Genomic DNA, 12,056 nt, shown 5'->3' on the forward strand with positions numbered 1-12,056 from the left:
AGGGATTTAATTAAATGACAATTTATTGAGGTAAAATCATGTAGTTCAAAATCACAACAAACACATTTTTATTATGATCATCCAGAATTATAAAAATTACATTATTAATAAATTACATTATACTAATTATTAACTAAAAAAATGATTTGGCAACACTGATGTAAGTGGTTCTTCTTCAAATAATTCTGTATTTTATAAAAAAACCTATCTTTTTTCAATGCGTGCAATTTTAATCTTTGTACAGTGTTTCTTGAATGTGTTAGCATTTAGCCTAGCCACATTCATTCTTATGGTTCCAAACAAAAGTTTTATTTTGTGCCACTATATTTACTCGTGTAACTACTCATGTAACAGTCTTTAAATAGGGAAAATTTTATGTAGCTTCTAAATTTATCCCTGTTTGGAGCCATAGGAATGAATGGGGCTAGGCTAAATGCTAACACATTTACAAGGCCTGTTTTAAAGTGCACGCATTGAAAAAAGATAGGGATTTATTAATTTGTTATTTTGTAAGTTGAGGTAAGAACATAGTAAAATATTGAAAAACTGTGGTGTTTTCCTTTAACAGTTAAAGGTATATTAATACAATTGTTTTTTAATGGCCCATCTTCAATTTTATACAAAAATTAGTAGAGTCTACTTGAAAAATAAATACAAAAAACACACTTTTAATCAAATATTCAGATTAATGTTTAGAAAAAAAGAAAATATGACGACTTATATAATTAATGCAAAACTGTTTTAATTTATTTTAAAAATCTAATTTTTTTTATCTTTAATCTGTGCTTACATTATGTAACTATATTGGGGTGTCTCCTTTAAAATAACTTGAATATTTGAAACTGGAATGACACAATTTTCTCCCAGCATCCTCTTTTTTCAAGCAGGAGTCTTTCTACATGTTTTATCAAGATTAATCAGTTTTTTCATTCTTTTTCTGCCTCCAGGGGTAAATGAGTTCCCCAACAAACAGTTTTTTGCACAGAGCTGCCCAGGAATCTTTAGGGTAACAGCTGTATGTAGGTGCCCTGTAGCACTGCAGCACAGAGCTGCACTTTATTGGGTTGATCTAAAAAAAATAAAGAAAAACAGACATTTATTTACATTCATGCATGTGGTAGACTTTTATCCAAAGCAACTTAAAGCTATAAGCTATACATTTTTTATCAGTATGGGTGTCGAACCCATTTGTGCTGCTAACACAAAGCTCTACCACTGGGCTACAGAGAACTTCATTCATGTTTACTCACATGACTGATTATCAAACAGACTAGAAAGTCTTTTTCAATAAAATTTACACTGTGCCGAAACGAGCCGTTAACTCAGATACCCACCCATAAATACAACATATCAAATCCAAACAACAAATAAAAGCAAGCCATAAGCACACTTCTGGATGAGATGCTTGACCAAATTTAACCTACCTCCATCATCAGATGAAGAGCAGTTCCAGGCTCCTCACAAAGCACATTGAATTTAACTCCCTCTGGAACACAAAAATATATTATTTATTTTTTTAAAGAAAACAAAAATCCCAAAAGTTTTTTATTTCACCAATGTTATATGGCTCACCTGCCAATCTGTATGGTCTACAAATACGTAGACCAATGGCAAACAGGGGGAAGGAGTTGATGAAGTCAATGCTTAGATGAATCACTCCCTGAAACAGCACGACCACCAGCCGCAACTGAAACACAGAAACAAACCTCTTACCATGTTAATGGTCCAGCGACATGCATTAAATGCATTATATATCTATATATCAGTAATTTATATTAAAAGAATAAAAGAGCCACTTAAACAATGTGATGTATTGAAATTTGTAGCATTATCAGTGGCCCAATCGGACTGCAAGACTGAGAATGTTAACATCAGGGTGGCTCACCAGAGTAAAGACAAGGTAATACAGCGCAGTGGTGGGAAGCAGGAACAGCAGAATCGTAAAGAGCAAAGTACCAATAAACAACTGCGGAGACAAACAGAGCAATATCAACATATGGTACAGCTATGCTAAATGAATAGCAGATGAATGAAGGGAAGGGAATGGAAATGACACCTGGTCTAGGTCATACGAACACGAGTCAACCCGCTGCCTGAGTACATTCCACTTTTTCCCTCTGAAGAGTCGCCACAAGGAAGAGAGGCCATAGATTTTAAGGCAGTAAAGTCTGAGAGGAGACAAGAATAAGCAAATTTTTCACTCTATAACCAGCATCATGCCCTAAAAAACTGGATTATGGTTAATATGTAAATAAAGTATTGCCTGTACAGATACACAATGTTAACATGCCCTGGGTTATTGTATACATTATCGCCCTCTTGTGGTAAAACATTGAAAGTGCACGAATAGTGAACAAACTGAACCTCACCTGGCCCCATACACATAAAAACAGTAGATGTGGAAAGTCAGAAGGGCCACTATGTCAGACAGTACGGAAAGAGCAAAGGTCAATCCCAAGCAGGCTGAAAGGCCAACATACCACAGTATCCTCTCAATAAAAGGAGACAACAGGTGGATATAACCTGAGAACACAATTACCAGACACATATTTACATATGAGACATATACATTACACCAGACATTAGGGCTGGGCGATATATCGCATGGGATTGTCATGTTCATCTCATCAGTAAAGCTGGTTCCATGATTAGTGACAAGATCGCAGGGAATCGCCTGAAATAATAAATGCAATTTTGCCTAGCTTGTCAGTGAACTATTGCATCTGAAAGCAGGTGATGGCGATTTGCTACTTATCACAGAATCGGCTTTACTGATAAGATGTGCATAATAATTCCATGCAATATTCCTAACAGACATATATTTACACTACATTTAGACATTTTATCCAATGCAAATAATAAAAATAAGGTGTAAAATGAAAGAACATTCATTGGAGTAGTGCAAAGTTTTAAAGGGTACATTTCACAAGACTTTTGTAAGATGCCAAATAAATCTTTGGTGTCCCCATAAAGATATGTAAAGATTTAGCTCAAAATACCCCACAGATAATTTATTACAGCATGTTAAAATTGCCCCTTTGTGGGTGTGAGCAAAAATGTGCCGTTTTTGGGTGTTTCTTTTTAAATGCAAATGAGTTCCCTGCACTAAATGGCAGTGTCGTGATTGGATATGGCAGATTAAGGGGCAGTATTTCCCCTTCTGACATCACAAGGGATCCAAATTTCAATGACCTATTTACTCACATGCTTGCAGAGAATGGTTTACCAAAACTAAGTTACTGGGTTGATCTTTATCACATTTTATAGGTTGAAGGAAGCACTGCAGGACTTAAAAATTGAAAAAAAAAATAGATTTTCATGATATGTCCCCTTTATCAACACATAACCAACCTGGTCCACACTTTACTAAAGATAAACCAAGTCAACATGAGAATGCCACTTACTGATCCACAGATGAATGTGATATAGGAAGAACCTCCCCAAGACCTCATCCAGAGCTCGGTTCATCTTCAGACCAGCTGGAGCTCCCATCAGCCATTCTAACAGCTCTTGCAACTCTTTAGCAACACGCTGTCAGATAATCAAAGACAATATAAAATAGCTACGTTTGCATGGAACCAAATAATCCATTTGTAATTGGATTGATGGCTCAATCGGATCGAAAAGCCTCATGTAAACACCTTCTGAGGCTCTATCGGGTGCAAATTTCAATCATATAGGGGTGGTTTCCCGGACCGGGATTAGCTTAATCCAGGACTAGGCCTTAGTCTAATTAGGAAATATAAGTAGTTTTAACAAACATGCCTTACTAAAAACATAACTTGTGTGCATTTTGAGGCTAAACAAAGTGCACTGATGTATTTTAAGATATGTCAGTGCAAGTTGTTTTCAGTTTGGACAGCTCTTACATTTATTTTAGTCTAGGACTAGTCTAATCCCTGTCCGGGAAACCGCCCCATAGAGAGGGGTGGTGGTGTAGCCGAACAGTGATCCGATCATCAGGAGAAAAGTACGCATGTAAACACGTGAATCGTTGTATTTACTTAATTGGATGCAAAAATACCTTTTGCGCATGCGTTGAAAGAGCTGTGCACGTCTTATATTTACCTCTAATTTACGTATCACATGATTCTTGTCATAGAAACAAGCAATAGCAAGGCGATGGCAACACGCATTATTCAGGTAATGGGGTAACGTGCTGTACATGCTGCAGGGTTCATGTGTACTTTCGTAACATAAGGCTACATAAAGCAATAAAATTGTGCTGTGCCTTTCGAAAATTGTGTTTTCATTGCCTATATCTAAAAACTTCTTAAGAAAAACTTTTTGCAACCCAACATTTATCCAGAGATAAAGCGTGACCTCGACGAGAGATGCTATGTGCAACGTTGCCAAGTCCTTTGCTTTTGTCGTGTTCAGATTTGGGCTACTGTTTTAACAAGTTCATTTTTTTCTGAAGGTTAAAGATAAAAGGATTTTATTCATTAGTTATTCATATTTGGGCTGTAAATTATCATTGGGATGCTTTTGGGCTAGTTTTGAATGTCCATTGGGCTGGTTTTGATATGTGAATCTGGCAACCCTGGCTGTGCGCTTGCGCAGACGAATGGTACAGATTATATTGAATGTCCATTTAAACGAGCATTTTAATCAGACTTCAATGTTTAGGGTACATGCATGTAAACTGTACTGTCATAACCTGCAATCAGATTAAATTCAGTCGGATTGACAACATTTTTTAAACCGGTGAAATGGTTTTGTGCCTGTTCTTGTGTGACATACTTGCCTCTTATAGAGGTTCTTCAGATCTAAATCTATAATCAAATATATTTACATTTGATTTAATAGCAATATGTTTTAAGAACAGCACAATACAATAAAGAAAAACAAATAAGAATGCATGCTTTCTGTACTTACGTCAGCCACGGGTACTAGAGTATTGGCTAGTTTGCTGATGCGATTCTCCCTGTAAAGCCAAGAGATAAGCAGCAAACCGAGGGCTATGTCCACAAGAAATGACACTAAGATGTTTGCTTTTCTGCAGGGAAGTAAAGGGAGGGGGTAAGAATTATTTGCTGAATATCACAAGAAATCGAAAATAGAATAAAATAAGCCAAAGAGGTACCTCATGAAATCCTTGTGTGTTGCAGCCTGTTTAGTAGAGAAAACTGTCGCAAAATTAACCGCCCTGTATCCGGACTGAACACAAGTTGACAGTTTGCTTGAGATGAACAGCACTGGGCTTATATTAAAAATCCTAAAACATACAAATGTTAAATTTTACTTTAGTTTAGTTTGGCACCTTTCTTTATTTGGTAAATAAAAATGAACTTACCTAAAGCTCCAAAAGCATTGCCACAGAGAAAGCAACCAGGTTAGGAGGACACAGACTGGTAGAGATACTTGTTTTAATAGTTCTACAATAATACTAGCCTCCCTGCCTTCAGACTGCCAGTGTGTGAGCTTTAAAGGTCCATCGTCATATTTGTCCTGTGAAAACAGAGGCTGACTCTCAGCTACTGTTTGAAAGACCAGACGCAGCTCTGAGGGTTCAGTGTCAGACTTCTCTTTAACCTCTTGCACAGGGTGAAGCTGGGACAACATAACCTTTCTCTGGTCATAATGAATGAGGGTGATTTTATCCTTCATGCAGTCACCGTTTTCATTCTTTTGGTCTTGATCAGGTAAGAGTTTCCCGTTATCTTGGACCACCTGACAAGTAAAGCCCCTTTTCCCGATCTCACGACTCAACTGCAGCCAGCATTTCTGCGGAAAGATGCTACTCAGGTCCTTAAGAAAGCTGTCCATTGCTTCTTGACCTTCTTTAGGCATACTCCATGAGCCCAGGACTGTAAGTCCCAATTGTGTCTGGCTCTGCATCTCATTTAAGTATTTCTTCACCTGACCTGGTATGAAAGGGTAGTGAATGACAGCCAGTACGACAGCAGAATTGTGACCTGGGATCCAGCGCCCAACCAGCAGGCCACTGTCAGCAGTATTGCAGCACTGTGGGAAGAAAATCTTCAGCACCATGATGGTCTGTTATGAAGTCCAGCAACAGTTAATTTACACTCCTGTGTGAAAAAAAAAAACAATAGAAGGTATTAAAATGCATTTTCTCTTTGCAAATGTAGATCTTAAGTAGTTACAACGCACTCTGAATTTCCAGATAACCGCCTAGTTTGCATAGCAGCACCCACAGACCTAGTTCTCTTGCCCTTCAAACTGCATTGAACAGTAGGGTCGTTTCCATGGAAACCACACGCTCCGGGCAAAATTAACATCGATTCGCAACCTTACCACGATCAAATTCAAAAACACAGACAGGACACAATAGGCAGTAGTATGCAGTTAGCACTCAAAGGTACCTTGTGAATACTGAAGGGCGAGGACTTCTGCTATCTGATGAGCGCCAACGGGCAAGCTAACTTTAATATGAGAGTTAAGTTAGCCAATGCTGGCATGCTCTCAGTTTTAAAATGTGTGTAGGTATCGTGGATAAATAGTCAAGAGTATTAATTTAAATCCTCGTCACACTCTGACAGGTAAATGGGGAACCCGTATTTCAACGGGGGGTCATTTCGAGCGTAGCGATGCGATGCGTCGCTTATGTTGTTGATAGTCCGTCTTTTAATGTTCGCCGGGTAAACACAACCGCAATTTTCAGTTCCGACCTACGTTGTTTAAATATACCTAAATGTTTTAATCGTATTCAAGCCCAGCATTTTTATACAATAATTATCTTTGTTTTATTGAGCATATAATGGTCTACTTACATGAACTGTCGACCGATGAATCTCCCTCACTGCAGCATAAGCGTTAGCTATCTTAACATAGTAAGACAAAAGCACCCACTAAAGAACCAGGCTTTCTCTCCTGATAACAGCTACCAAGATGATAAGAGTTCAGTTTGACAAGAGTATAAATGACAAGAGTTTGTACTTGAAAAGGAGATGAATGTCTGAATTAAGCACAAATTCATGACTACATATGTTTTGTTTTTAAAAGACGTATTTTGTCAGCTATGTGTTCTTTTTCAGGTAGGCATGACTAAACAGATGTGTATTCAATAATAAATATATGGATTTTTCTCTGTTTATCTTATTCTAATGCTATTTTGATCATTTATTTATTTATTTATTTTAAATAATTTTAAGTAATCTTAAGGCTTCTTGGTAATCCCTTGAGGTCCGGCCCCCTGGTGGAGAAACACTATTTGTGAAAATGTGCTCCCCACATAGGTACCCACAAAGTAATTTTCTGAAGTTGCTAAGTTTATATTATATTTATATAGATAAATATATAGATAAATTAATATACAAGGTTAGGCTGAAAGAAGTAAGTTTGTAATACCTTTGTGATAAATGCGTCCCTGCCTTTGAAAAAAAAGTTTTCTACTTTAAATCATCACACATAATGTAAAGAACACTGTAAAATATAACCTTGATATATTTAATAATAATTGAAATACATTTTTGATACTCCTTATTTCTTAAATAGATTATGAGACTTTAGCCTGGATTTTACAAATGATTAGGGAGCCAAACCAGTACAGTGCTAGTAAATATAAACCACATATAACAAATTATTTGACAAAATTGTTGTTATATACGACTTCTAAAAATAGCTTTATTAGTCACTACTGTATGTACAGTATGAGGTGAGCTGTTGGTCTGTTGAGCTGTTCCACTGAAGTGGAAGTTACATATGACATCCAGACGATGGCGCTAGAGTTGCATTAATATCTCCCTAAATACAGTGGTAAGAAAAGTATGTGAACCTTTAGGAATTTCATGGTTTTCTGAATAGATTTGTCATCAAGTGTAATCTGCTCTTCATCTGCTCTTTATCTGATCTTTCATGTATTTTTTGAGAACTACCAAAAAACCATAAAAGTATGTGAACCCTTGAGTTAATGACCTCAAAAAAGCTAATTGGAGTTTTAGTACACCTGGAGTCTGGTTATGATAATAAGTTTGTAGGTGTGGACTACAGCTACTTTTACTGATAAAAACCCCTCAAACTTTTGGAGTTTGCTCTGCACAAGAAGAACACGTTTATGTGAGACATGCCTCACCAAAAAGAGCTTTCAGAGGAGCTACGATCAAGAGATGTTGCTTAACATGAAGCTGGAAAGGGTTAAAAAGTTAATTCAAAGACTTTAGAAATTCTCCAGTCTACAGACACTTTGGGACTGTTGTTACTCTACCAAGACGTGGGCGCAAAATGACACCAAGAGCATAACAAAGACTCATCAATGAGGTAAAGAAACAACCCCCAATGACTTTAAGGCATCACTGGAACTTGCTTACATCTCTGTTCATGAGTCTACCATACATAAAACACTGAACAAGCAGGGTATCCACGGCAGGACACCCTGAATGAAGCCACTGTTTACTAAAAACAAACATTGCTGCATGCCTGAAGTTTGCAAAAAAAGCACATTGACACTCCACAGTGGTATTATCAAAATATTTTGTGGACTGATGAAACTAAGATTGACCTATTTGGAAAAACACACAGCGCTACATCTGGCATGAAGGAAACATCATGATTTGGGAGTGCTGCATCAGGGCCTGGCCAGCATGCAATCATTGATGGGCAAATGAATTTCCAAGTATATCAGATAAATCTTCAAGATAATGTGAGAATGTCTGTACATCAGCTGAAACTGTGTAGAACAGGGGTGCCCAACCCTGCTCCTGGAGGGCTACCGTCCTGCAGACTTCAGTTCCAACCCAGCTCCAACACACCTATCTGTAATTATCAAGCAACCCTGAACAAATTGATTAGCTGCTTCAGCTGTGTTTGATTGGAGTTGGAGCTAAAATCTGCAGGACAGTAGCCCTCCAGGAACAGGGTTGGGCACCCCTGGTGTAGAAGGTGGGTGATGCAAGAGGACAACGAACAAAAAAACCCGGAGCAAGTCCACAACAGAATGGCTTCAGAAAAACAAATTCTGCCTTTTGGAGTGGTCAAGTCAGAACCCACCCTGCTGAAAAAACCAGCATCAAACCAGCATGGGAATTATGCTGGTTTAGCTGGTGGTCACCAGCATACCAGCACCAAAACACAACATATGCTGGTCTTGCTGGTATGACCAGCATGGGATGCTGGTGTGACCAGCTTGGGATGCTGGTCATAGTGCTGGTTTGGTGCTGGTTTAGCTGGTGCTGATGCTAGTGCTGCTAGTTTAACTGGTGTTCACTATCAAACCAGCACCAAAACACAACATATGCTTGTCTTGTTGGTATGCTGGTTTTTTCAGCAGGGCAGACCTTAACCAATAGAGATGCTATGGATTGACTTGAAGAGAGCCATACACATGAGACGTCCAAAGAGTATGACAGATCTAAAGCAGTTCTGCCAGGAAGAATGGGCTAAAATTCCTCCTCAACAATGTGCAGGTCTGATCCACAGCTTCAAGCGCCTGGTTGACTGAATTATCCATAGACGGGACTAGCGTTTTTTTACTTGCGTACCCTGCTGAAAAAAACAGCATACCAGCAAGACCAGCATATGTTGTGTTTTGGTTCTGGTTTGATAGTGAACACCAGCTAAACCAGCATCAGCACCAGCATAAGCACCAGCTAAACCAGCACCAAATCAGCACCAGCTAAACCAGCACCAAACCAGCATTAGCACCCGCATCACATGCTGGTCATACCAGCAAGACACATCATATGTTGTGTTTTGGTGCTGGTATGCTGGTGACCACCAGCTAGACCAGCATAATTCCCATGCTTCTCCATGCTGGTTTGATGCTGGATTTTTGAGCAGGGTACTCGCGCATGACTCTTTGGTTTATAACTTCCTATTCTGAAAGTTTCATCAATTCTGCATAATAACATGTGCAGCAACTGGATAGAGTCTATTTAGTATTTTTCAGTAATGCATTGTAGGCAGATTTAAGGTGTGCCCTAAAATTTTCAGTAGGCCCTACAGTGCTCCTAATAACAAAAAAGTTAGTCTGGAGCCCTGAATGACTAGACCTTTAATATATATATATATCATGTCTTAATGTTTTAATCCAGGCCTGCTGGTTGAGGTTATTGGTGCCAAGGGGGAGGGTCAACCAGTTAAATTTTGAATGTTGAATGAGTGTTTTCAATAAAGACATGAAAGATCAGAATCTTTTTTTGTGTAATTATTTATAGACACGTTATGTTTGTCAATACACTTGACTAAGATCAGATCACATTTTATGTCAAATCTATTAATAAAACCAACAAATTCATAAAGGTTCACATACTTTTTCTTCCCACTGTATGAATGATTGTTTTAATCAGAATTTCGCTGGAAAATAACTTTTAATTTTCAACAGAAAGTTAATTTATGTAATGAATACATGGGTTGTTGTCTTGTTCAGACGTTTAATTATATTAATAGGAACTATTGTTTTGAAATACAGTAATGCTGTGTTACCTGTCCAACCGTCTTAACATATACAGCTGTGGAACCAGACTCACATGTATCCTATTTACATACTTATTTGTAAGCGTGCAGGATTTATGGGAAAGGTGGCGTTTTCAAGTAAAGACTTGTTACATGATTGGTCACGTGATAAGAATAATTATCTATGCAAAGTGATCTTTTTTCTTTCTTTTTACCATAAATGTAACATTTAATAAAACGATTCCCACAGTAGGCTACACATAAGCTAAATAATAAAAAAACATGAACAACCACACACATTTTTTAAAGAGCCCATAATTCTAGTTTAATTTGGTTTACATTGTTATTTAATAAAATGATCCACCCTCTTGACAGACTGTTGTGGTTTTTGGTAAAGTGTATTTCATACAGATAAATATTAAATATCAAATATTTTACGCTGTTGCAGCTGCAGTAAATGAGTTGTAAATACATTTAATAATATTAAATGCTAATGCAATGCAAAAAGGGAAGAAGAGTTTCTAAACATTGGCTACTATTCAAGGAAACCAGTTTGTTGTGGCTTCTGGATGAAGTGGCTAACCGCCAGGCACGTGACTTCAGAAAAGTTAAACTGAAAGTGAGAAATCAAATGTATAGCTCGTCTTTGACCGATAAAAAACTACTTGCCCATTGTTACTCCATTGTGAAAGTAGTTTGCGCCTGTATGCATGTGTACTTTCAAAGGCAGCATCACAGATAGTATTTTGCAGAAGAAGATTGAAATGTTAAACTTGCAACAATCTTCTGATAATCTTTTCCCGCATCGTCGTTACACACATGGTTGCGTTCGGTATGTAAAGAGACTCAGAGCGGTTCCCTATTTCCATAAGTCCATTTTGACATAATTTAGTTTAGGAGAAACAGCACCACCTATCGAAAATAATGTTAGGAATTGATTTCACTTTCGTTTTCCCGTAAAACACTGGAATACCGTATACAGCCATGTGAAAAGACGGGAATGTTTGTGTTACAAACAATGCATTTCTCCTGTAACGGTAACAGGTAAGAATCTTTTTAAATTATACGACTGTATGGATGTGCAGGAAAAACAATCAAATATAATACTAGCCTACTATAATTTGTACTGCATAGCATGGTAAATTACATGCATACATTGCATTAGTAGCGCAAAGGTCATTGGGTTCGATCCACACGGAACACACGAAATGATCAAATGTAGCATAGCTTGTAAGAAGCTTTCGTTAAAATCGTCTGGAAAATGCATAAATGCAAATGTAATGTAGAGATATGCACAACGCAGCATCCTTAATATATGCAGCACTGCTTTGATTTTTAGCAATCCATTGATGCATGTTGGCCTGTTAATAAAATCTAAGTAATCCTATTTCATTATCTGTAATAATTTCATAGACTCAAAAATAAATGATGATAGCAATATACACTATTTGCCAAAAGTTTTGGGACACCCCTCCAAATCACTGAATTCAGGCGTTTCCGGTGAAAGGAACTCTTAATGCTTCATCATACCAAGTTTCATGCTCCCAACTTTATGGGAACAGTTTGGGGATGGCCACTTCCTGTTCCAACATGACTGTGCAGCAGTGCACAAAGCAAGGTCCATGATGAGTGAGTTTGGTGTGGAGGAACTTAACTGGCCTGCACAGAGTCCTCCTGAACTCAACCCAATAGAAAATATT

The 12,056-nt window shown here is 37.7% G+C and overlaps 1 protein-coding gene across 4 annotated transcripts; it reads right to left on the reverse strand.

Moving 5' to 3' along the window:
- Window positions 1-45: 45 nt before the first annotated feature.
- pigq (phosphatidylinositol glycan anchor biosynthesis, class Q) lies at window positions 46-6,831 on the reverse strand. 4 transcript variants are annotated; one of them, XM_065273788.2, is made up of 11 exons: window positions 6,738-6,831; window positions 5,297-6,035; window positions 5,087-5,218; window positions 4,879-4,999; window positions 3,405-3,531; window positions 2,370-2,523; window positions 2,057-2,168; window positions 1,886-1,966; window positions 1,573-1,687; window positions 1,425-1,486; window positions 46-1,069 (listed from the first exon to the last, which is right to left on the reverse strand). In XM_065273788.2, exons 2-11 carry the CDS (start codon window positions 5,992-5,994, stop codon window positions 914-916), a joined length of 1,758 nt encoding a protein of 585 aa, XP_065129860.2. In that variant the 5' UTR covers window positions 5,995-6,035; window positions 6,738-6,831; the 3' UTR covers window positions 46-913. The 4 variants fall into 4 exon arrangements, with proteins under 4 accessions (XP_065129860.2, XP_065129861.2, XP_065129859.2 ...); XM_065273789.2 differs by lacking the exon at window positions 6,738-6,831 and adding an exon at window positions 6,166-6,311; XM_065273787.2 differs by lacking the exon at window positions 6,738-6,831 and adding an exon at window positions 6,118-6,295.
- Window positions 6,832-12,056: the final 5,225 nt, after the last annotated feature.

Source organism: Paramisgurnus dabryanus, chromosome 3 (assembly GCF_030506205.2).
Source record: "Paramisgurnus dabryanus chromosome 3, PD_genome_1.1, whole genome shotgun sequence".
NCBI lineage: Eukaryota > Metazoa > Chordata > Actinopteri > Cypriniformes > Cobitidae > Paramisgurnus > Paramisgurnus dabryanus.

What these genes read in the sequence shown, in the direction of transcription:
- pigq (XM_065273788.2), bottom strand. Translation starts at nt 5,994, where the DNA reads ATGGTGCTGAAGATTTTCTTCCCACAGTGCTGCAATACTGCTGACAGT. An exon ending in CTCTAGTACCCGTGGCTGAC is followed by an intron (nt 3,532 to 4,878) that starts GTAAGTACAGAA and finishes ATTATCTGACAG; the next exon opens with CGTGTTGCTAAAGAGTTGCA. An exon ending in GTTCGTATGACCTAGACCAG is followed by an intron (nt 1,967 to 2,056) that starts GTGTCATTTCCA and finishes TTGTCTCCGCAG; the next exon opens with TTGTTTATTGGTACTTTGCT.